The 26,859-nt window shown below is 41.8% G+C and overlaps 1 protein-coding gene across 1 annotated transcript; it reads right to left on the reverse strand.

Annotated features, from left to right (window-relative positions):
* Positions 1–19,858: 19,858 nt before the first annotated feature.
* On the reverse strand, positions 19,859–26,608 carry ccnd1 (cyclin D1). Its single transcript, XM_039795659.1, has 5 exons — positions 26,411–26,608; positions 24,834–25,049; positions 23,824–23,983; positions 22,976–23,124; positions 19,859–22,839 (listed from the first exon to the last, which is right to left on the reverse strand). Exons 1-5 carry the CDS (start codon positions 26,606–26,608, stop codon positions 22,684–22,686), a joined length of 879 nt encoding a protein of 292 aa, XP_039651593.1. The 3' UTR covers positions 19,859–22,683.
* Positions 26,609–26,859: the final 251 nt, after the last annotated feature.

The following is a 26,859-nucleotide window of genomic DNA, read 5'->3' on the forward strand; positions in this document are numbered from 1 at the left end:
TGTTTCAATGCAGGGGCGTGCAGTGTATATGCATCCTGCCTCAGCAGAAACTTTTTAACCGTGGGGATAGTTGGAGACAAGCCGGTACATTCTTTGACGGAATCACGGAGCCTCTGTACACCTCCTAACCCTCCTGGGTTGGACGGATCATAGTATATTTTGTGCATAACCTTCTCCATGATTCATTTAAAACACAAGTGAACACATTAGAGTTATGTCATTCTTTTATTTTATACAAAACACACTCACACAGTCCTACATATGACAGTTATGAAGACAGTGAAACCTATTCTATCATAGATAGCATATTGGCTAATAATGGATACATTGCTTTTACTGATTATGAAATATGTATGCTTTTTGCAAATCCTGTAAGACATCGGTATACTGTTTTTCTTGCACATACAAACTCACGGTGTCTACAAGCATTGTATACATAGTAAGCAGGTGATAAACTTTCAGCATCTTAAAATTACGTGTAATGTTGGCTATGACATCACAAAATGTTTCCACTATGCTCTCACGTGTCATTAACATTGATAATAACATCTGCAACAGATCCTCCCAAGGAGGGGTGCTATGTTGTCTTCTTACAATCACCATCAGTTTTTCTAACCTACTCACAACTGTACGATCTACATCGACACTCTTACATTGGTATTTTTCAACATCGTTCACATTATTAGCAATGGCTTGATCTAAAATACCAGATAAATGCGATACGTGGTATCGCTCACTGATATGGTTATACATTACACATAAACAATTCCCCATATTTTCACCCTGTTAGTTTTTTCTAGCATATAAATCTCTCCAATAGTCACCAATCTCTCTAATTTCGGCTATTTTGACAAGATCATTCCCTATCATAGAGTCATACATAGCACTGATTTTAGTCGTAACATCTTCAGACGTTTTCAACTCGTACAAAACTGTTTCAGATACTCCCCTGATTCTACCCTCATCAGCCGTGAGATGTTTCAAGGACAGAAAACGTTGCACGACACCAATGAATTTATCAGTCAGTAGTCTTTTCATAAGCTGTTCAAAGTGGACAGTGTAGAAGTGTTCTGGTAGCCCCTGTAAACAGGCATGCTGTTTCTGGCTTGGATGATTGATCTGACACCCCGAACAAAGCTCTTCCAAATACTTGTAAAGAACTATGTTAAGAAGATGTAGAGAAGCTGTTTTAACGCTATCTATAAACAAAGATGACACCACACCATCAGTCTGATCAGGCGCCTCTGTGTCCGAACAATCAGCAACACCTCCCTGTTGTAATACAGCAGTTGTTGAGGGTATAGCTTGATATGCACATGTCTGAGGGGGAAGTGCCCCAAACAATAGAGATGGTGGCAGAGGAGGTGTAGGTGGGGGCGGCAGGAAGTGTTCCGACGATAGAGGTGGCGATGATGACAATGATGAAAGGGGTTGAGGAGAGCCGGATGCCGTTTTAGGTGCAAATAGACCAGGGGTGTTAGGAGGAGTACCGGAGGGGGTTGTATGAAACCACTCCAGATCCTCTGGGAAGAAAAAAATAACACATTACAATCACAGTAGCATGAAAAAAGAAAGAAAAGAAAAGCATTTTAACTATTTTGGCAAATAATTAGCATATACAAATTAGACCCACCGTTTTGCTAGTCTTTGTGTCTGATGATTTTAGGTTTGTATAGGTTCCGTGGCATGGGCAGAGACTGTTGGTCAGTGTCCCCAAATATCAATCTTTTTCTTATGTTCTCATAAGAACTCCTTATTTTGTCTCTTCTGATGACATAGTCGATGGTGTCAAACTGTTTCTTCAAAATCTCCCAGTCACACCATTGTATAAAGAACACATTTTTAAACCATTTGTTGTATTCCTCGTTAGATACAGGATACGGTTTTAACTTCCATTCTTCATGACCGCGGGTAGCAACTAACTTCTCCCTTTCACTGCATACGCTAAGGAAAATAAAATCCTCTGCAGGCCTAGTGAAACGGTCTGCTTCCACACGATAGATACTAGAGCCATCACGACTGTCCCATTGAGACACATACACCAGCTCAGGCAAGCCAGGATTATCAAGGTCCAGAGAGACAACATCACGAAAAAGGCCCCAGTCTTTCACAGAAATTGTACAGGCTGTTTTGGCTTTGCTAGATAGTTCTACAGCAACACTAGTGTAAACAGCTAATGTTACGTATCCTGCACTGTATTGAATTGAATAACGGTATCCATTGACACCGACATATTCCAGATCAGATGTACATGGCTCAGTCATGCTTGTAGGAAAGATCTCCGAACGGAATCGCTTCTTTCGAGGGGCCTGACTCAAACTGCATGTTGTTCCAGTATCAGTCTCACCGCATCCCCATAGCTCTTTTTGGCGGGTTAGGCGCATACCAAATGTAGTGGCTCCTGTTCTAGATGTCTCACCTTCTTCAACAAAAGATGATCCAGATTGTTGTCCAAATGCGGGGAAAGCCATGGCTGAAAAACGATTCCTCTTTGCTTTTTCCCAAAAAAAAAAGAATTAAAAAAGTGAAAACTCCAGAGTACTTTGAGGAAGTCTGAGAAAACGAGGCAGCAAGCGAGCTAGCAGAACAGCTAAAAATGGTGGATAAAAAAAGTGAGCAGACAGCCTTGAAACAAGGGGTTTTAAACACCACAAACCCCACCCTGTAGGGCGTTTTTAAAATCAAACCAATAGCAAACCCATTCTTAACAGCTAACCATTGGTCTATCAGACGTATTAACACCTTTTTTTTTTTACAAAAATGTAAATGATGCCTCACCCCCACGTAAACCATGACGACCGCGACACCGACGTCATCACATCCGCTAGATGCGTGCGCAGCTTCGGGCAGATGCACTACCATATTCGGCCACTAGATGGCGCTCGCGGGTGCCGACGTTCGACCGCGACGTCATCACATCCGCTTGATGCGCGCGCGTCGACGCATTAGATGCACTACCATATTCGGCCACTAGATGGCGCCGCGGGTGCCGACGTTCGAATCGCGATGTCATCACATCCGCTAGATGCGCGCAGCTTCACGCATTAGATGCACTAACATATTCGGCCACTAGATGGCGATCGCGAAGTAACGACGTGCGGCCGCGCCCGCATCACGCACGCATATTAACAGTTGGCATGGCAGGTTTGCGTAGGCGATGACGCGTCACACATGCACGCGCAAAACCGCCATCTTTATACTACTTCTGGCAGTACTTAATATCATAAATATTATAATATACATAGTGTTTAATCTGAATGACTAAGCAAAGCACATATATCTAAACACAGAAATGCACATCAATATCAATATCAATGTTACACATTAAACCAGTAACCCAAAACCACAAAGGTGTATGTTGGCCTAAAGTGAAAACATTGAGTGTAGTTTTAGATAGCGACGCTGTGCACAGCAATCCATTACCAATGTAAAGCGATTGACTACATTTCCCTTCCAGCACCGCAACCAGGAAGTAGCTTGTGTGACAGTGAGACGCACCAATTTCAAACATTTACTGGAATATAGTCACGGATACTATCGAAGTGCCGACAGCGTTAAACATCAGACTGCAAATAAGGTTTTATCAGAGTGACCAACGTAACAGTTATCAAGCAAACAAATCGCGCACGTACATATCGGCAGCACAGCAGTAGCGCAACAGACAAACAAACTTAAACCGCAGCTCAATGTAGCGAAACAGCCGCTTACCGGTGGCGCATCTCTCCTGACGAGACAACATGTCGGAACTAGTACTCGGTCCCGTTTATAGCCCGTGCTCATTCATTTCTGGATTCTAACACATCGTCTTTTTTCTCTTTTGGGATCTTACTGGTCCATGTTTAAACTCTTGACTGGCCCGTAGGCCTACTTCAATCAGGTAAATCCCTCCTAGAGTAGCGCCGCCTGCTCTTATGGAGACGTATTACGTTTCTCAGCCACCACATGAAGTAAACAAACACAGCTGCGTTAATTTCGTAAAATTTTTTTAACGAGTTAAATATAAAAACATTAACGCAAAAATTAACGCGTTCATTTTGACAGCCCTAATTTTTAGTGAAGCCTACTGTTTACTATTCGATTCTTATTGTCTCCTATTGACAACGACTTCTGCATGTACAAAATGCCACGAAAGGGACCTCAATCTGACTCAGAGCAAACAACTGAAGCTAACGCTGGCGACCCCGACGGTAAGCTAAAACCACTGAAACCCCGGGTTGGACGGACCTCATGACTGAGCTCATGCCCGCCATGATCGAGAAGTTGCTAACTACGACAATTAGGAAGGAAATTTCCGAATTGAGTGTGATGGTTGGGGTCGGCTGGCTGTGAGTCTCTAGCTATGTTTCTATCGACCCGTTTTTATCCGAATTAAGTGATATCGAATGAAAAATGCCTTATGGAAACAGTAAAATCCAACTGAATTTCATGAATATCGACTCAAATGAAATACGTTCGGTCTCATCGGATTTTCTCTTGATCGATATACGGCTTATGCGATAAACGCTGATGGAAACGTTATTTGCCGAATAAATAATGAATTGCGATTAAATTTTAGGTCATTTTATGGTTGCAACCCGCAATAAAACGAAGACGAAGAAGTTTCAGTTCATTTCCGCCCAGTATTTCCGCTCTGTTTGCAAAACAAAAACAGATGTAAGTGGACAAACGAGGAGACGAGATACTTTTTTAATTTAATTTACCAGAAAAATATAACAGCTATTTTAGATAGCAAAAATCTAAGAAACGCCATCATTTATCAGGAGATCGCGAAGGAAATGACCAACAGTTACGACAGGGACATTAAACGCTATACTTGAAAAAGCTTAACGTGGTTTAATGTATCTAAACAACGATGATCATCACCAGATTTATCATGGTTATATCTTGTCCTGAACACTTAAGCCTGTCAAAAAAACTAAATCGAAATCCAACGATTATAGAAGTTATCTCACGTTAATATTTTCTTCATCAGTGGCCGTATTAATATTATTAATATGGCGGAAGGAAAAGCTTAACGTGGTTTAATGTACCTAAACAATGATCAGTGATTACCAAATTTCTCTCTCATATTGCTCCTCATAACCACTGAAAACTGTAAAAAACTCGAACCCAAAGTCCAATTATTATGGACATTATCTGACATTAAGCGTTTATGCAGAGCCTATGGAAAAAGCTTACGTGGTTGAATGTACCTAAACAATGATCAATCATCACCAAATTTCTCTCTCATATTACCCATCATAACCACGGAAAACTGTCAAATAATCTAACCCAAAGTCCAATTATTATGGACGTTATCTGACATAAAGCGTTTCTGCTTCAGGGCAGCGGAGCGGCTGGGGGTTGACTCTCCACGGTTCTCATTGGCTTTATAAGTCCTAATGTGAAAAAGCTTAACGTGGTTTAATGTACCTAACAACGATCAATCATCACCAAAAAAATCCTCTTCTATATTGCTCATCATAACCACTTAAAACGGTCAAATCTAACCCAATGTCCAAATATTATATTATGGACGTTATCTGACACATTAACGTGAGATAACTTATAATCGTTGGATTTCGATTTAGTTTTTTTGACAGGCTTAAGTGGTCATGACCAGATATGACCACGATACACCTGGTGATGACTGATCGTTGATTAGATACGTTAAACCACGTTAAGCTTTTTCACGTTAAGCGTTTTAGAATGTCCCTTACGACAAGCCGTGGGACGTCCTGCGGAGTAAATGGAAGGCGCTCAAACAGCGATACACGGCTCAAAAAAGAGAGTTGTCTCGCAGCGGTGCCGGAGGGAAAATATAAGGCAAGTTCCACCTTTTTGATGAGCTGGATCAGATCCTCAGCCAAAGGCCCATCGGAGCTTAGGCTATAGCTTGGCTTCTAATATTAACAACTACTTTTTCTAGCAAAACTTTGTTCGCAAAAGTTCGCTTGAATCTTGTGCGATTCAGTGCAAAAATGAATGGAAACACCATAAAATGTCTCAAATCAATTCAATATACCAATTTAATCGCAAAACAGCATGTGACGTCATTACGCACAGGTTTTTATTTGCTTTAAAGCTGTTTGATGGAAACACACTTTCACCAGCTTTATTTGCATGAGTTTTTTTTACCGAACTTCAGATAATTCGATTGACAAGTGGATGGAAACTTAGCTTCTGTTTACTTTTCTCTGTCTGTTAGTATTTTTTCAGTTTGCTCTGTCTCTCTCTCCCTGTGTCTCTTTTTGCGTTCCCTCCTCCCCTCCGGCGACTGGGTCACCCTGCTCCTCCCCCCGAGCCTCCCCATCCCTCCGGTAACCCTGCTCTGTCCGCTCTTTCCGATCGCCCCTCCGTGGTACATTCGGCCCCGCCCGTTCCCCTCGAGTCCCCGGTTTCCCCACCCGACAAATTCTCCGGTGAGCTGGGAACGTGCGAGGGTTTCCTTGTGCACTGTGCCCTGGTGTTCCAGGGGCAGCCAGTAACCTACCGCTCTGACGAGGCCAGGGTGCGTTTTGTCGCCGGGCTGCTCCGCGACCGGGCCCTCTCGCGGTACACTGCGGTGAACGCGGGACGGCCCGATCTCCTCTCCTCATACTCCGCCTTTTCGGAGGAACTCAAAAGGGTGTTTGATCGCCCTGTGCAGGGGGCTGAAACCGATTCCCGTCTTTTTCATCTCCGTCAGGGGAATCGCAGTGTCGCGGAGTATTCGGTCGATTTCCACGTCCTGGCCACTAGATCAGGCTGGAACAGTCCGGCTCTCCGTCGCGCGTTCCTGAATGGGCTTAGCGAGCGAATGAAAGACCTGCTAGCCGTAAGGGACGAGCCAGAGAGCCTGGACGGCCTCGTCGAAACCGCAATCGATTTGGACAATCGCATCCGGGAGAGGGAGAGAGGGAGAGAGAGCGCTCGCTCCGCGCTTCGCCCTCTTCCCGGTCCTGCCCTACGCCACCTCGGGTCTCTGCTCCCTCGCCTTCCCAGCCACGTTCCACGTTCCATATGCCCTCCGGCACCCCCGTCTCCGCCCCCCCCCGAACCCATGCAATTGGGCCGCGCCCGCCTTACACCCGAAGAGCGAGAGCGCCGTCGTCTGGCCGGGGTCTGCATTTATTGTGATAACCCCGGTCATTTCATTTCCACCTGCCCCGCGTTCGGCCAAAAGAGTCGGCTCGCCAGTAGCACTGGGAGCTCTGGCGAGCCGGACCTCTCCCAACCCTCGCCTCCTACTGGAGGTTGCCCTGTCATGGCAGGAGGTAACACTCCCTTTGGGAGCATTGGTAGATTCCGGCGCCGATGAAAACTTCCTGGATATCGACATCGATCGTCAGCTTTCCATCCCCCAAATTCCCCTCGACACGCCCCTTCATGCCATCGGCCTCAACAACCAGTCACTCACCACCGTTACCCATCGCACTCCCCCGCTCCATCTCCTTACCTCCGGTAATCATCATGAATCCCTCCCCTTTCACCTCATCTCCTCTCCTGCGTCCCCTGTTGTTCTTGGTCTCCCCTGGCTCATCTGTCACAACCCCAATGTGGACTGGGCGCGGGGGAAGATCAGGAATTGGAGCAACCAGCGTCACACGTCCTGTCTGTTGTCCGCGTCTGCCCCCAGTAAGCCCGCTCAGCTTCTCACTCCCCCGGTCCCCCCTGATTTGACACTAGTTCTCCCCGAATACCATGACCTGGCTCAGGTGTTTAGCAAGGAGCAGGCTTTGTCTCTACCCCCCCGCCGCCCTTACGACTGCTCCATAGCCCTCCTCCAGGACGCGCCCCTCCTGTCCAGTCGGCTGTTCAATCTGTCGCGTCCGGAGAGGGAGGCTATGGAGCAGTACATTAAAGATTCCCTGGCCGCCGGTATCATTCGGCCCTCCTCGTCACCCCTAGGCGCGGGTTTCTTTTTTGTGGCCAAAAAAGACAAGACTACCGGGGGCTTAACAACATTACGGTAAAGAACAAGTATCCGCTTCCCCTTATGGATTCGGTGTTTGAGTCCCTCTCCCGGTCCACTATTTTCACTAAGTTAGACCTTAGAAACGCCTACCATCCGTGAGGGGGACGAGTGGAAAACAGCTTTTAACACACCGTTAGGCCACTACGAATATTTAGTGATGCCGTTTTGCCTCACTAACGCCCCCGCGGTGTTTCAAGCCCTTGTTAACGACACCCTCCGTGACTTTCTGCATCGGTTTGTTTTGGTTTTGGAACACAGTCAGCCCTTACCGACATGACCTGCAGCCTCGAAAATGTTGAGAAGCGGTGCGCTGTTTTAGCCACAGAAAATCAACTCCTCCGGGAGAAGACTGACGACCTTGAAAACCGTGCACGGAGAGTGAACCTCCGGGTTACAGGCATCCCAGAGGGTGTCGAACAGGGATGACCCTCTGATTTTATGTCATCCTTTTTCACCACCCTGTTTGGAGAAGGAAAACTGTCTTGCGCTCCGGTAATTGAACGTGCCATCGCTCCTTCAACCCAAAGCCCGGTCCCGGACGTCCCCCTCAGGCAATGATAGTCCGCTTCCACCACTACCGAATGAAGGAGGAGATACTTAAACTTTCTCGGACCGAGCGGGACAGTATGAACTTCCAAGGTTCCTCCGCCCGGATCTTCCCCCGATCTCTCGGCTGAACTCGCCCGGCGGCGTGGGAAATTTAAGGAAATTAAAGCTCAGCTCTACAATGCAGGCATCAGATTCCATCATATGTATCCCTGTAAGCTGATGGTTCGGTTCCAAGACAGAGAACATGAGTTTGACAAGCCCTCTACCGCTACGACCTTTTTCACCGACAACATACAGCTGACAGTAACTCCCCGGTAAGGCAATCAGCTCTTCCTGCCCAGTGGATGGAAACAGCGGACACTTTCTTAGGACTATCACTTCGGTGCAATATGGGAAAGTGTTGAAACGTGGTGGCTTACTATCATCCTATTAAATTATATAGACGAGAAAATTATTTGAGGGTCTTACAATGTCTAATTTATGGTACTCATCAAGACCCACTTGTTAGGTTTGGAAATTTTCTTAAAATGATCATCTGACTGCTTTCTCGGACACCCCTTTATCAAATAGAAAATTATTGGGTTCTGGTCAGCAATTTTTTCTTAACCTTTTTATTTTTATTATCTTATTTTTTATTCAGGCAGACTTTTTAATGGATGTAGTTGTCTGCGGGGCTTTTTTCCCCACTTCCTTTTTTCTAATTAAATTCAATCCTCACTAAAGGCTTTCTATTGTATTATCATATTAGAGGATTAATGTGTATATGGTCTGTGTTATCTACAGTTTCTAATTTAATACATTCATTATGACCCTTTTATGTTTGTTTATTTTTTTTATTTATTGTTTTAAAAGGGTCTGTTGACTTTTCTCGGACCTTTACATTCTGAGACATCCTCTCTACCACATAGACAATATTTAATTTTATATAATTACTTTCCAAATGTTTTGACATCTCAATACACTACAATTTTGCTGCTTATTATTTGATATAATGGAGGCTCCACATACAGTGCTTCTGAAAATCTCATACATGTTCACAGTGCTCTCAAGGCTAGATTATCCTTGAGTAAAAACTCCCGTTGGAAATGGGTAACTGCACTATCAAGGGATTCCCCCTTTTAGTGCTCAGGTTTGTTCTGAATGCCCCATGTTCCCTGTTAGCAGGCATGCTTTTCTCTGATTAGTTAAATTGGGATGACCACCAATTTATAGCTAAATTGATATCACTCCTACCTGATCTTAACTCCCACCAACTTATCATGGGGGGTGATTTTAATTGCGTGCTGAATCCCTCTCTGGACCGTTCTTCCCCCAGATAAGCCACCATCTCTCTCTTACTGCTAGAGCTATCTTTCCTCGACAGTTACGCCATTGCGGATGCATGGAGATTTTTACACCCAACCTCACGTCAATATTCATTTTTTTCCCCCATACACCACTCCTTTTCAAGAATAGATTTTTTTTTTTTGTTGACCGGAAAATTCTACGTAACATTGAGTCCAGTTCATATAAAAGCATTACAATCTCTGATCATGCACCACTGTTTATGGGCCTGCATTTTCATGGGAAACCAACTGGCCGTAGGCCATGGAGATTCAACTCTCTTTTGTTATCGGACGAGAGTTACGCCCGGATTCTTACTAGTCAAATTAAAGACTTTCTGGAAATCAATACGACTGGTATGTCACCATGTACAATTTGGGAAACTCTCAAGGTATACATCCATGGCCAAATTATCTCTCATACCTCACATATTGCTAGGCAACGATGGTCTAAATTACTGAAACTCTCTTCTGATATTCTTGAACTATATAAGCAGAGACTTGTCTTACAAGTCTTGCGAGTTTAACCTTTTTTTCTACCAATCAGGCTGTCCAATTATACGGAAGGGGATTAGGGCCACTGGTGAAAACTTTATGAGTTCTGACTTAATTCTCAGAATTCTGACTTTAAACTCAGAATTCTGACTTTAATCTCAGAATTCTGATTTTAAACTCAGAATTCTGACTTTATTCTCAGAGAAAGCATTCGACCGTGTCGAGTGGTCATATCTGTTTGACACTCTGCGGCGTTTCAGTTTTGGAGAAGTCTTCATTAGTTGGATTAAGCTTCTTTATACTTCTCCTGTTGCATCTCTTCATACTAATAATACCTGATCTCCCTACTTTCAGTTGTCACGTGGTACGAGACAGGGGTGCCCTCTCTCCCCCCTCTTTTTTGCCTTTGCTATGGAACCCCTCGCAATAGCCATTTGCTCAGATAGTAGGATCTCAGGTATTACCAGGGGAGATCTTGAACAAAAAATGTCTCTCTATGCGGATGACATAATCCTTTTTATTTCCAACCCCGTTGGATCATTGCCTAGAATTCTCACCTGCTTGGAGGGGTTTGGCGACATCTCTGGCTACAAGCTAAATATTAGTAAGAGTGAGCTCTTCCCTCTCAATATAGATGCTAGCTGTCTCCCAACCTCTGCTGCACCCTTTAAAGTAGCCTTGGATGAATTTAAATACTTCGGAGTTATTATCACACGTAGATACTCCAACCTACTTAATAGGAACTTCACACCTGCCCTGGAACGTGTTAAGTCGGATCTTCTGCGCTTGTCCTCTCTCCGTCTATCCTTAACAGGCCGTATTAACTCTGTAAAAATGAATATACTACCTAGATTTCTTTATCTCTTTCAGTGTGTTCCCGTCTTTGTTCTCAAATCTTTCTTTGAAACCCTCAACCAAACACTTTCTTCTTTTATTTGGAATAAAGTTCCTTGCAGGATACGGAAATCTATTCTACAACTACCAAAAACCGCTGGAGGACTTGCCCTCCCAGATTTTCAGTCATATTACTGGGCTGCCAATATTCACAACCTCCTTTACTGGCCACACTGTCATTTCACTCTGAGCGACTAGGTTCCCACGGTGGTACAATTAGAAGAAGCCTCCTGCAAACCATTATTTCTAACAGCCCTACTTTACTCCCCAATAGCTTCAATTCCTAAACGTCTAAACTACAGTCCAGTAGTCAATCAGTCTTTACGTATTTGGAGACAATTCAGATCACATTTTGGGTTCCAGAGTTTCCTGTTTTCCTCTTTAAAACTCTGGTTCAAAAAGGGAATAAGAACATTTAAAGACTTGTATGTAGACAAGACGTTTGCCTCCTTCACCCAGCTGTCCTTAAAGTTTAGCCTCCCAAGGTCGCACCTTTTTAGATACTTTCAGATTAGAGATTTTATTAGGAAGATTTCTACTCAGTTTCCAAATCTTCCTCCCTCAACACAGCTCGACACCACCCTTGATGTTAACATCAATGACAAGGGTGCTATATCTAGACAAAATTGGGAGGTCGATCTGGACTATAGATTTACTGATGAGGAATGGAGACAAGTTCTAAATAGGATCCATTCCTCCTCCATATGCAGCCGTCATAGTCTTATCCAATTTAAATTCATTCATCGCATATATTGGACTAAAGTTAGGTTAGCAAAGATCAAACCAGAGATGGACCCTGCATGTGATAGGTGCAGGCAGGTCCCAGCTTCTCTGCTCCACATGTTCTGGCTTTGTCCAAGTTTGACGGGCTACTGGAAATTGATTTTTAATTCTATGTCAGTTGCACTGGGCTCTGTAATTAACCCTTGCCCACTTGTTGCACTTTTTGGTCTCTCCCCAAAAACTGCAAAGTCTAGATTCACCACTTACACTAATGTGAACAACTTGAAATTTACAGGTGGCGCTATGTTTTTTTTGCCTTTAACTCCCACATTACACATCGCACATTAGAAAACCATACATCCACGTGTTCCTTGAATCAAGCTGAATCACATGATATAGGCCACGCCCATTTCTGCTTAAAATCTTTTTCGCAATATCGCGCAATGCGCAAAACCAACTTTTTCGAACTCGTCCTAGGCCGTGCGATGGATCAGGACGAAACCTGGTACGTAGCATCTCCAGATGGACGTGACCACAAGTTACTCAAAGAATTTTGCTACGTTAAAGTATGCGCATTTGACGACCAAACAAAGTTTCATCGCTAGCTACCACACACGTATCACATCATATCTTGGCCAAATTAAATGTTATCAGTAAACAACTTGAGGTCATTGTTCAACATCCGCTCTGCACCAAATATGGCGAAGATCAGCCATAAGGGGGCGCTATAAGCAACGTTTATTTGTTTTGGCCAATAACTCAATGCATTTTAATGGGAAATTTGCAATTGCAATATCTCTGCCACAGTAAATGCAATCAACACAAAACTTGTGTTGCTCGTTCGGCATGCCGCTCTAAGGATTTGTACCGTTACGTTTTGTTACTCGTGCTCCTCTGGTTTTCTACAATAAACAAACTTCTTAACCCACCTGAAAAAGTTTCTACACCCTTCAGAGTGGAAATGTAACTCTTTTCTCCCACTTTTTACCGTGCAAATAAACATTGCAGTTGGTGCTAAATGGAGAGTCTGTCATAGTGTGATTGGTTATGTTGGTGTCATTGATTCCTAATATCCCACAAAGCTGATCGCGGTTACATGCCAGTTAATCTTTTCATCTCCAATCCTATCTGTATTCGTGAGAAGTGGCGCTGTCCTGAGTTGAAAGCCTACTTTACGGCTAAATTATCGAGTTAATAGGCGTGTGTGTTCGCATTGGACGCTGTCCATTTCCTAAGGTTCTGAAATGCAAACAATTTTGGACAATTTTTTTTTTTTTAAAGGGCTTGTGCCTGTGAGCACCCACGGACGAAAAAATAAATCGGCGCCTATGACGCCATTTACAACAACCTGACCGTCCTCCCCTGCTCCTTCAACCACCACACCTGCCTCCCACCCTCCACCCTCTCAGTCACTCTCTCATTTCTCTCTGCTGTCCACTGTGGTCAGGGGGGTTAAGAAGTTTGTTTATTGTAGAGAATTGTTAAAGGTAGTCTGTATATGCATGGAGATGAACTGTTAACCACTACATTTGCAATGGCAGAGTGCCATTGACCTTGTGGATCAAACCTCTCAATATTCACCAATGTTTGCCCCCCTACGTAATGCTTTAGGTCCCGCATTGGCGCAGCTCCCCGGGTCATCGGGGATGACTGGCGCAGCTCCCCGGGGCGTCGGGGGCGACTGGCATCGGAGGCTTGGGCCCCGTCATAACTGCTTGCAGTTCTAGTTTTAATTTATTTTATTTTTATTATTTTTAATTTATTTTCTATGTATTTTTTATAATTGTTTTTGCTCCTCTTGCTTGCTGTGTCATTAACATCATAATTACAGATTTTTTATCTTTTTTTTTAAACTTATTTTCTTTTCTTTTCTTTCCTTCCTTTCTCCATTGAATAACTCCAACTGCCATAGATGATGTGACTGCTGTTCAATATCTAGCTAGATGCTATATGTATGTTTGTCATATATGTTGTCTACTAACAAAAACGTAGTAATGTTCCCTCAGCATTTTGTTTTGTTGCTAAACTGTGTGTAAAAATGAGCGATGATGTTAAATCACCTGTTTCATGTATCCTAATAGTGTGTTCCATTTGTACTCCAAAGTCAGATTTGCCGAGGTCAAAGTCAGAAACACGCCCTCTGACCTCGGAAGCTGTACTAACATACAGTTAATAGCACTTTTGTGCTTCTTATTTGTGTCTCACTAAATCAGTCGTACACACAGTCCTGTCCAACTTCTATCTGTATATATGTTGCTACGCTGTTTGTATGGACAAAAAAACTGCGTAATGCGTTGTTATCAACTGGTTTTGCTAACAGTGGCTAACCTGGCTAGCGCTAATGAAAACAATAAAAATCCGACTTATAAATGGAATGCATTCAACTTGGGTGTGACGTCATTCCCAGCTCTGAGTTCCATGGTAAATGGAACACACGATAAGGTGCCGTCTATGGGTTTTATTTTTTGGTTAGCTAGCAATTAAGCCCACTGAAGGCAACGCTATTGTTCATATTTTGGCACAATGTTTAGTATGTGAATCGACCCAGCCATATTTTCTTTGTGAATAATTCAGTGAGTAATACAGTTCAGTTGCTTTAATTTAGGCTTGTGAAGCAGTTTCAATGTTATCGTAACCTGACTGGCCAAGAAAAAGCAAAGGCTGAGTTGACTGGATATCACTAGTTATGTTTGTGTCAGGGCTGGCTGAGTGCTGAGGCAGGAACAGGATTTCTGGATCCAAACTGTAAGACACCACGACAAGCAGGTTCAGGTGTATCATTTATTTAATCAGAAAATCTAGTCTTACGTGTGTATGACGAGCAAGACACCAAACAAGAGTGGAAAACCAAATAAAGATAAATCCAAAGCGACTGGAAGAGTCCAAAATCCAACACATGAAGAAGTAAACAGGAAACAAGCTAACACACTCAAAAATAGACGATGACATGAGAAGGACTGAACAGAACAGAGGACATTAGATACTATCGAAATCAAGAGCAGGATCGGTGATTCCCCCAGTATTGTTTCTCTCTCTACTACTTGCACACGTTTAAAGAAGAAGAAAAAAACACAGCGTAGCTTACTGGCAGGGTACCATTAGCTAATGGGCTGGTAGCATGCAGCTAAAGACACAGGGTATCGTTAGCTAACCGGCTGGTAGCATGCAACTAAAGACACAGGGTAACGTTAGCTTATTGGCTGGTAGCATGCAGCTAAATACACAGGCCAAAGTTAGTTTACTGGCTGGTAGCATGCAGCTAAAGACACAGGCTGTCTCTGAAACACTTAGTTTTAATATTTTAATATATTTATATAGTGTAGATAACGCAAAAAGTCAGTGCACTGAAAGTACCCGGATGACCCCCTAAAAATGGTCAAAAAGTTCAGTGTGGAACGATGGACCCTACTTGCACTAAATGGGCGCCATCTTGACTACAAAGCGGAAAGAGAGGGACCAGGGATGTCGGCAAGTTTTTAATCAGTTGAATCCAGGCTACTTTATGCAAATGAGGAAAGACAGATTCAGCAACTGTATGGTCTATTTCTTGCTTAAAATATTTTCAGAAACACTTTTCAATGAACTATTTTCGTAAAATACGAGGTTGTATTCCAAACGAGCCACCATTATGGTCGGTTTTGAAATTCAGGAGCAGTAAGTAAGTGGTCAGTGCACATTAGCAGTGTACTGACAGAAGTATGCGGAATGAGACACAGCCACAGGATAATGTTAGCTTAGCGGTAGCCGGCAGATGCTCTTTTCCAAACACCATGGCCATGAGTTGGAGATGACAGAGAAACAACAGAACTGGAAAATCCACCTACTAACATTCAGACACCGTGGGCAACATTTGAACTTCCCTGTGAGGGAGTTATGGAAACAAATAACGAAGGTAAAGCATGTGGGCTGCGATTGGACTCCATAGTCCAATAGTAGTGTCAGTAGGGTCAGTGGTAGCCTAAAGGTTAAAGAAGCGAGCTTGTGACCAGGATCGTCGTCGGTTCAATCCCCAGACCGACAGGATAAAAATCTGGGAGGGAAAGAGCAGCGCTTGACCCTCCCTCATTACAACCACTGAGGTGCCCTTGAGCAAGGCCCTTAACCCCAACTACTCCAGTGGCCAGCAGATCAGACTGTGGTTGTACTGGGCAGCTTCCAGGTATGAATGTGTGCAACTGTGTGAATGTGAATGTGATCAGGATGTTCCTGCAAAATAGAGGTTGCCTCTCAGTGAACCTTCCCCTGAATAAGTAAAGGTTAAATAAAAAATAAAATAGTGTATTTATGTGCACATCTGTAAACTAATGGTGCATTCAAACTCGTAAACTCTGAGAAACACAAACTGTTGCTGCAAAGTACCCTTTTGCCATCTAGTGGCTATTATTGTGACATTGTCGTTGCTGTTTGAAAATGTAATTGAATCGTGGATTTGGAGAATCAGGACACCCCTAGTAATAATATACCTCTCTACTCTCTGCAGTGCTCAAACCTGTCTCAAACATTAGTATGCATTTCCTGACCCGTTCTCCAAAATCAAGCTTGGTTAAACATGTAATAAAATAGATTTAGTCCATTCAATGTTTCAAAACAACCTCCTGACAAAAAGTGAAGAAAATGTCTAGCAAAATCTATATGGCGTAAATCTAAACTAACGTTAGCTGACTGCAAATGTAATTGTCAATTCTTGTTTTACAATAACGTAACTGCTCCTTCTCACTAAAATGCAAGTGATTTAGTATCAACTGTAGCTTTACATATCATTAGTGCACAGCAGAAAATGAACAGCCACATCTGGACAATACATGACGGATGAATTAAACTGAGTGGAACTGTGGTTTTTGATTGTTTCTTAAATGTTTCTAGAAGATGGAAAGCCAAAACATGCATCGATATGCATTTTCACATGCATGTGGACATGGTATTAAGTATCTTCTTGCAATATAACATAACGTGTGTCTTCTCACAACTTAAGGAAGTCCACTCTCAACATGATTCATGTCGCAAATGGAGAGAAAAAAGGAACATGACAGTGCAGCTCAAAAGCCAACACAGCACTTTCTTTCTCGTCCCATGTCATTGGCAGAGGGAACAGATGGGTGATACACAAAGTAAAATAGGTTAGAAATGAACAACTTTACCCCTGACTTTTAAGTCTTTCTGCCTTAAAATGACGACAGCGGCCCCAGAAAAAGAAATTGTCAATAACATGCACTGAATGGAGGATACATGCAGTAGAAAGCCCCGTGTTTAGTTTCAGCAATCTGCTGAATCTCTACACTCCTCCTCTGACTGGTGGTAGAAGGCCACTGATTATACTGTTCAATAGATCAGTAAAGTCTCACTTCCCTGCTTCTGATTGTTGTTTCACAATCTCATTGGATTCTCAAACCCTTATGTGCAGATGTTTTTCACAGTTGGGTGTGCCGCCATTTGTGGGATTCTTTCTTTTCTGACTGCAGCTGTTTTACAACTTATACATCAGACGATTTTAATTTTACTTATATTTTCTGCAAGTAACCATTATTTTTACTATCACATAATCCAATAAGTCCTCCAAACCATACGCCCACATAGGTTGTTTATTCCTACCCTCTTTTATTTAAATTTTTTATTTAACCTTTATTTAACCAGGAAAAGTCCCACTGAGTTACAATAACTCTTCTTCCAGGGAGTCCTGGCCAAGACAGGCAGCAATAAGTTTCAAAATACATAAAAGACAGGACAATGCTTACATACTACACCACAAATCTCTATACATACACTATACATACTAGAACACAAACAAGACATTACACTTAACTTAGCTCATGCATACATACTTAACTTAAAGGGCACCTAGTTAAAAGCAATTACAATGTTCAGTTAGAGTTGACTTTAAAAGATTTTTAAAAGTATTGAAAGGTGGAAGTGATTCTAGATTTAAGGTGTTTTGGAGTTCATTACAGACATTTGGTGCATATGATGAGAAAGTTGTTTTACCAAGTTCTGTTCTTGTTGATGAAGTACGTAATAGTGTTTTTTACACTATTATGGTAAGTAAGCAAATTTGAAATGTAGAGGGGTAATTTACCCATTAGTGCTTTAGCAATGAAAATCAATAAATGGAATTTCCTTCCGAGGGAAAGGGAGGACCATTGTACAGTTTCTTACAGAATGCAGTGGTGAGTTCTAGCTGCTGCACCTGTAATGAAACGCAAGGCTGAGTGGTATAGTACATCCAATTTTTTCAATAAAAATGAAGTAGAGTGCATATAAATGATGTCACCATAATCCAACACCGATAAGAATGTCCTCTGATACGACCCACAGGAGCATTTTCCATCCTCATATCTAATATAGCCATAAAAAAATACTAAATCTAAGTTATTTTTTTTAATATTATTATTATTATTATGTTGGTTGCTACAACAAACTCTTGCTAATGCTTTGGCTCGTGACACAGTGACAGTGATACCTGGTTTATCTCACGGTACATCCAAAGGAGGCTAGGTTACCGTTAGCAACACTTACATTGCAACGATGCATTGGTAACGTATTTTCTTATTGTAAATGAATGATTTTTTTGTATACAAATACTAATACAATACTTTGTTAGTGTACTCAAGTAGAACTTTCACGTGTCTGTACGTTACTTTGTTATTTACAGTATATTTCTCCACTTTTACTTTTACTCCACTACATTTCCTAAATAAAATGTACACTTTTACTCCATTACATTGTCCCTAAGCATCTTCGTTACTTGCAAGAAATGTTTTTGTACATTGGAATGAAAGATTCTTCCTTTTTTTTTTACTTTTACTTCTAATAATTAAGTACATTTAATATCAGAAAATTATACTTAAGTACAGTATCAGATACTTTAAGACTTTTACTCAAGTAATATTCTAAAAGGTGACTTTAACTTCTACCAAAGTTATTTTCTGGTACGATACTTGTACTTTTAATCAACTATTGCTTTCAAGACTGCTCTAAAAAAACTCTAAAAGATCTTTATGACAGTAGGTGTGGTAAAAACACTACTGCTTTTATCCAAAGCGGAGGCTAGAATCAACACAAACTGAAAGTTACATATAGCCACTTTAAAATAAATAAATAAAATGGTTCCAAATGTTGTGCTCGGGCCTAATAAAATTTCATCCAACAGTCCAAAACCCAGATATTCAATTTACACTGATACAAAATAGAGAAAAGCAACAAATCCTCACATGCTGTAGAAGAAGCTGGAACTGGAAAATATATGGTATATTTTCTTTATGAATTAATTTAACAGTTTAATAAAAAAAAAAATATGTTAATTAGAAAAGTGTTTCATCATGTAATGGTTTCAGCTCAGGTTTGGTCAGAGGTGCTTCTCTTGTTTCCAGAGTATTTAGTGTAACTGTTAACTTCAAAATGAGGTGTAAATGAAATGGGTTTACACTTATCAGTGTAGCTGTTTAATAAATAATAATAATAATAATAATAAAGAATAAGTCTACTGATAAGTCTAGATTTCACTCAACAAAACCCAGGATAAGCTGCAGCCACAGTTGGTTGTAACTAATTCCTGCCATGTTGCCTCATTACACTCTGCTTTTTGCTTTGTGCCAGTCCGATGCACACCCTCCTGCTGCTGAAACATCTCACTACAGGACCAAATGAGTATTAATCTGCAGTTGAAGAGTGTCCCTAACAAATGCACTTTATACTTGTGGAGCAGTGTGTTTAACTGACATAGGGAGCGGCTCCTCTTCCACGGAGTCTGCCATGTTTCTAGAACAGACAAACCAAACACTGGCTTTTTTTAACGTTACCTGAAGGCCACCATAGGTGGTAGATGCTAGAATGAAGCCATCAAAAGTCATTATTGCAAAAATGAAAGGTATATATTAAGTATAACTATACATCTATATGCTCAATATCGTCTCTGTGGACAAGAACAGACAGCAAGGTTTTCACACTCCATCTAATTCATGTTTTTATTGTGTAGACGACAAGTTGCAGACAATTGGCATGAAGTAGACACAACTGTGTGGAATGATCTGTAACAAAAAAACAGTCTATGGCTTACCGAGCACGACACTGATCTATTTACAAACTCAAATCAACTCACTGACAGTTTGAAAATGGGAGCAAAAAGCTTTTTTTCCTTTTATAAATATAAAAAGGGGAAAGGAAAAAAGGCCACTATGGGCCTAAAGGGGGGGATAAAGTCTCTTTCACTGAGACAGCTTAACACTCAACAGAGTTATACATATCCCACTTTCTGTTATGGCACCAGTATCAAAGCATGCCCTGGACTCGCTAGTTTCCATTGCGGATGCTTTATCTTAAGCAGGTTGATCAGAGCTAGTAGGCACTGAACCAACAAGTACAATATAATAAGAACTAAACAAATAAAAAGCCTACAAATTTGAGATAGATCTTGACTGTCACATGAGGTATTGTGGATCAAAGCATTTCTATACATTGTCTCATTCTTCCTTGTGGTTTTTTTTGGAATAGTTCAGAAAATCATGTTACGTAATTACAAAAAAAAAAAAAAAACAGATCACATAGAATCTACATAAAAACAACAAGGATGTCAATAAAACAATTTTCTATGAGAAAATTCAAACCTATAATGGCAGTATATTGACATTTATATGTATAAAAAAAAACACCAAAAATGTAGCAGCAAACAACAGGAGAAAAGCATCATTTTTAATCCATTACGTTTTTGTCATCTGTTTTGCTTTTGTTTTGTTTTTAAAACACGTAGCTGGGATTCATTTACTATAGCAGCGGAATACAAGGAGTGTTTCTCTCCTACTCTCTATCATTAATGTACAATCAGAAACCTAACGTACAGGTTTCCTACACAGTTGACATAGTCAGAAATCAATACTTTTCCCAGAATTTGATTTGGAGAGACGTCTCCTTTTCGTACTAATCTGTCCTTCGTCATATATAAAGCGTACATCAACCTGGTCATGACAAGTCTGCCCTCCTGTGTAGGAACCGTGACTTATATTCTACAGCGTTAAGACACCCCTCCCTGTTAAGCCTTTACCCTTTTTTTTGCCACTGTTGCTGCTTGTTCATCCCTTGGTACGCTTGCCGGCTTTGCTCTCCATAATTTTTTTTCCGGCAAGTCCCCAAGAAACGCAGCCCATGTCTTTTAGGTCTGTGCAAAATCATAGTCTCAACACATTTCTTTTAGCTTCATCCCCCTTCCCAGAATCCATGAGCAGTGTTTGAACTGAGGCGCGACGACAGAGGAGATGCTGTCCTGGCAATTTCGAGAAAGGAGTGGAGTTTTAGTTTTTACAGATATTTCTGGACGACAGCGCTGCTCTGCAGGCAGAAATAGATTCAACAGCAGGTGGAGCCATGGGTTAATTCGCAAAATAGAAAATGCAAGCTAAAAAAAAATAAAAATAAAAAAGAATAAATAATATGTTTTACTATATTAAAAATAAAGTATTATTTTAACTCTAAAAATAATACTTATTTTCTAGCTCAGCACACTGAAACAATAGGTCTTTGAATGGAAGAGCAGTTTTGTCTGTATGAAACATCTGTTGAACTAAAACTCAAATCTGAGACTTAGAAGGCAGCTACAGAAAGCCATTGGCTCTGTGAGACTCATGACAGTTTCAAGCAGCATTCAGTCGTGTTTTGAAAAAGTATTTCTGCCATAATGGTCTATTCTTTTGTCCCATTAGAGGAATCCGATCCAGATCCAACTGTCTGCAGGTGTCGCTCCGACTCTCCATCACCAAAACACTCCTGCTCAGCCCCGGTTCAATTAAATCACTGCGATTTTTTTTTTCTTTTTTAAGACGACCAGCAGTGCTGACCAAAAGTGCTATTTTTTTTTTCTCTTTAAACAAAGTTGGAATGGTTTAGGTATAACTACACAGAGAAAGGATACATAACAGACTGCCGATTGCTCTGCTTGGTCGTGCAATGATTTGATCTTATCAAATAACAGCAAGCTGAAATGGACAAAGAATCACATACTGTATGCCCAAGCCTTAACATCAACAGTCCATAGTCACTAGGGTCATAACAACAGAGTATCTCACTTCGTAAAAAAAAAAAAAAGCTTGGAAGAAAAGAGGTATAAGACTAATTGATAAGAGGTCTAAAATTATATATGATAAAGTGACTAAACATAAGCAAGCAGGGATATATGAATGTTTGCACTGCAACGAGACAAACATGGGAGCTTGGACAGAAAGTCTAAAACATTAGATATAACAATAGAGAAATGAAAACAAAATAGCCTCTTCTCTAACAAAAGTCAGATTTCAGATGAAGACCTGAACACAGACTACAGGGACCTACTGTACATGACACTTCGGGATGTTTTAGTAGGCCAGCTGAGTCCGCGGTAATTTAAAGATTCCTAGTTTAATATTTGAGGGAATTATAAAATAATGTCTGTTTTGTGGCTTCAACTCCAGCCCACGCAGATCATCAGTATCTGGTGTCTTTTCTCTCTTGTACATTTCTGTAGTGTTCATTTCTTTTCCCAGGATGGGAGGGGACACTGGCAGGAAATGTCACTTGGGCTTCGTTGCGGGGTGTGGGAGCTCTGTCCCGTCTTGGCAGCCGGAGCGGACAGCGGGCATGTGAGTGACATGTCGGCCATGATAGCAGCCCACCAGGATGAAGGAGGAGGAGGGGAGCCCTGAGTTCAGATGAGGAACCCCCCCTCCCCAGCCCGCCCATCACCACCCTCTGTCGACAACGTTCCCTCCACCATCAGGTTATCGTGCGGCGCGGCTGGCACCAGTTTCAGATGTTGATGTCCCGGACATCTGTGGGTGTGCAGGACAGGTCCACGTCCTCGTCCACGTGTTTGCTCTCTGTGGTGTTGCCGTGCTGCTGCGCCTGCCGCAGGCTGGACTCCAGCAGGGACTCAATCTGCTCCTGGCACGACCGCAGGCAGTCCTGCAAGCACACAATCAACAGCCAGTCAGCACCAGCACACTGCTGACATTAAGACCCAACGCATGGCTGTTCCACATTTAAATACGGCTTTTGGAAAAAAGTGTGTGTGTGAGAGTGAGTGAGTGAGCGTGCATACCGGGTCACTGCGAATGACCTGCGACAGGAAGTTGGTGAGGTTCTGGGAGGACAGCGAGGCGTCCTGGCTCTTCAGATAGAGACCTTGGACGGCCGCCACCACGCTGCCCGCCGCCACCATGGACGGAGGACTGGCGATGAAGTTGACATCTGTGGAAAACAGCACACGCACGTGTTACAACATAGAATATCTACAGCACAGTTTGACAAGGATTATTAAACTACACAGCATCTACTTTCCTTTATTTCTACGAATAGAACCATTCATTATACCCTAATCCAGGTTGATTGTTGCTCATTTAAATAACAGTAGGCAGATCCCTGCCTACATCTTCTCAGAGAAAAGCATCTGCCCCTCTGAACCTTCAACATTTATTAACTAATAACAACAACAACAACAACAACATGGCTGCAATCATCAGAAAAACAAAAGCAGAAACTGGGTCAAAGAGAGCAAAAACCAGTAACTATTTTATCTCCACAAAAGTCCTCAGTCCTCAATTTTAAATCAGTCCTGTCTGAAAACCTGTGGCAGTTAGTTGTCATTCGCTACAGAAAAATAAAAAAGTAAATGCAGAGTAATAAATACACAGGAAAAGGGGAATATTACATACAATAAAAAAAATACAGATGAGAAAACGCAGGTCATATCACAACATACTCAAACAGAACAAGAAGTGAAAATGTGAGATATATTGAAATATAGAAAATGTAGAAATAAGTATCAGTGTATACTGTATGCCTACATGACAAATAATAATGTTTGTCATAATTCTCTTAGCAGATAAATGTTAGCGAGTGTATTTACTACCCACGTCAAGACAGAAGAAGATGCGGTTGGTGTCCTACCTGTAGCACAGAGAGCCACGAAGGTTTGCGCGTGTTTCCTGAGGATCTGCTTGGTGGACGGGTAGATCTTCAGCTTGGACAGGAAGTGCTCGATGAAGTCGTGCGGAGTGACTGAAGCCAGATCCCATTTCAGCTTGTTGAGAACCAGCAGCTCCATTTGCTGTGGACGGAGCAGACCAGAGGTATTCACTCAAACTGACCCACTTACTTACAGAGACGATGTGCCCCTACTTTTATATCTGCTGTGACATACACTTCCTGCAATGGTAGCACTTTATCATTGAATCAGCGCTTATATCTCTGGCAATTTAAGTTGTAGGTTTTCAACTTTCATGGTCAAAATACTCAATTCATTTTATTAAGTTCCTATGCAATTATAGTAGATACATAACCCCTGGATCTACTTCCTTTTTATTTTATTTACCTAAAAAACCCTATATAGACACTGTATATACACAGTCACCTCAATACATTACTACATGTAGATCTATTGTGCGTTCACTTAACGGATCTGTAAAACTGAATATGATTACACTGTTATTAAGTATCCCAAACGCCAGCTGTCTCCATTCTAGTGGAGGAACAGCAATGGAAACAGCTGCACATACAGTAAATGCAAACAAAAGAAAAGTGGGTGGCTGTTCTGCATGTTCAGTTTGCCATTGCCAACAGCCTGCCCCTCTGTCTAACAGCCACTAGGTGTCTCTGTGGATCAGGGTTTTCTTGGCAGTCACCGAGACCATTCATGAAATCAGAGGGGCCTTCCAGTCACCAAGGGAAAGTCACAGGCAGCCATTCAGACACTGCTGCACAGACTTCTTTTAAATTATTTCAACCCAAAAAAAGTTAACTATGACTTTTCTATGCAATCTTGATATTTCCCGACCATGGTGACGATGACAAACCAGATGAACTGCAAAGCCTCTGTGTTATGGCCATGTGGTCTGCAGTGTATGCTGCTCATGTACTGTATGTGTTATGCAACATCCATGTCTGCACAAGTCAATTACCAGTAGCTCTCCGGGTTGGACAGAGTTGTCCGTGTAGATACAGAGTTTCTCCGCCGTTAAGGGCACAGTTTCCTTCATCTTGGATGCTAGAAACATGCATGTAGCTCCCAGCAGCTGGAGTCTTGTTTTTCTGGTGGCCTCCACTGATAAAAATCTGTCCAAATAGTTCATAGCAAGTGGAAAAACCTCCTCCTCACATTTCTGTTCCTCGCAGACCTGTGAGGTGAGAAAAGCACTTAGAAGATGCTGGAAGGAAATTGCCCCATTCACATGCATTGTTAAGTCCGTGCCCCCACTAGCTCTTATTTTGTGCACAGCTGAACATTCAACATGCAATAGATCCACAATTATCCGGAAATATATTCAAAAAGGAATTAAACGTTGTGTGCATATAATTCACTCGAGTTTAGAGTTTAAATATCCTGTTTGACACGCTATTTAATGCAAACTCAATTTACATCCAAACCGAAAACATCATAATTCAAACTTTAATAAAGTAGGCCCGAGAAAGACTTTTGCAGTATGGCCTACTGAAAACAGTCAGGAATTAGTGTGCAGTTAGTTCTGACTGAGACACAAAGGTGGCGTCGATGCAAGTTTCACTCCGCAATTTCAACTTCGTCATCTTTTCATAAAATATTTATAAATATTTAAAAATTATCAGCGTGGGTACAATTGTCATGTAAATGATCCTCATCGAATGCCTGATCGGATGAGAGTAAAATGGGTCGAATTGTGACACGCATGAATTTAAAATAAATTTATTTCGAAGACTGGTCTTATTCACGTGCAGCGACACTTCCCCTCGGCTCTCCCATGCACACTTTCAGAAATTAATACAAAATATAAAACCACAAAGAATTCAATCCAAAAGTTCATGTTAATGTTAAAAAACATCCAATCTATCAAATCCGACTGTTAAAATGCATTTAATATTTTCGCACTTTTACAAAATGTCCTTTTTTCTTAGCGAGCTCACAGACAGCAGGGACTCATGTGAAGCTAAACTAACTTTTCCATCTCATAGCAGTCCAACGAGCTGTCACAGTCTGTATGTCCCTGTCGTATGCTATAGAAGCATTTCTGGCACATTTAACCCAGTTAATGTCATTGCTGCTGATGCTATAGATTTTTAATGATATTAAAATCCTTCTCATTTAGGCTACGACAACAAAGATGGCGTAATATGCTACTGGCACGGGCCAGACTGCATACGTGTACATTGCTGTTATTTTGGAATATTTTCCCCATGTGATTACATTTCATAACTTTCTGGAAAATGTGCGGTAAGACATATTCAATAAAAATTTATTCATGGAAGAAACTGAGTGCAGTCTGTGGCTATATCTCCTCTTATAGCCTAAGGACCACCCAGCACTCACGAGGACAGACTTTTCAGAGCGTTTATGTAACACGCAAAGTGAATTAACAGACTTAACACTAATTCATCATGTTTTAGCGTAGGGTATGCTATATATAGGCTAACAGATAAGCTAGCGACATGTTAACGTTACCAACAAGTCAGCAGCGGAACTCAGACACTGTTAAGTTGAAAGTTGAAGTGAAGTAAAACCCACCTCTAACATCCAGGTGGCAACTATTTTCCTCATTTTGGGTACAATTTCTTTCTGAACACACTTAAAGTAGTTTGGCGATGGTAGGTAGATTTCCTCTGCCTTCAGCATGGTGTGCAGAACTCGGTCGTTGAGCAGGTTGACGTCCTGGTAGGCTCTCCGGATGGAGTCCACCTCGCAGCACAGCAGCTGGTCCCCCATAGTAGGCTCACGTTAACGTTACTTCTGTACTTGTGGTATTAATATTATTATCAGCGTCGATATATATATTTTTGTAGCCTATCACCCTGTTGAAATATCACTGTATTAGGCTACTGAAGGAACAGGCCACAGCAGACAGAAGGCTATAGTCCGGTAATTTTAAATCACTTTCTTCTTGCTGCGTGCTGTTGCTCCTCCGGTGTGCGCGAGCCCTCTGAAGCACAGAACGCTTCTCCCTTCGAGACAAAAAA

This window comes from Perca fluviatilis, chromosome 3 (genome assembly GCF_010015445.1).
Source record: "Perca fluviatilis chromosome 3, GENO_Pfluv_1.0, whole genome shotgun sequence".
NCBI classification, from domain to species: domain Eukaryota; kingdom Metazoa; phylum Chordata; class Actinopteri; order Perciformes; family Percidae; genus Perca; species Perca fluviatilis.

Bases quoted from the DNA above. Each gene is read 5' to 3' on its own strand.
- ccnd1 (XM_039795659.1), bottom strand. From the start codon at position 26,608: ATGGGGGACCAGCTGCTGTGCTGCGAGGTGGACTCCATCCGGAGAGCC. The intron at 25,050-26,410 runs GTGGGTTTTACT...CTCACCTCACAG, and splicing joins TTGCCACCTGGATGTTAGAG to GTCTGCGAGGAACAGAAATG. The intron at 23,984-24,833 runs GTAATTGACTTG...CTCCGTCCACAG, and splicing joins TCCAACCCGGAGAGCTACTG to CAAATGGAGCTGCTGGTTCT.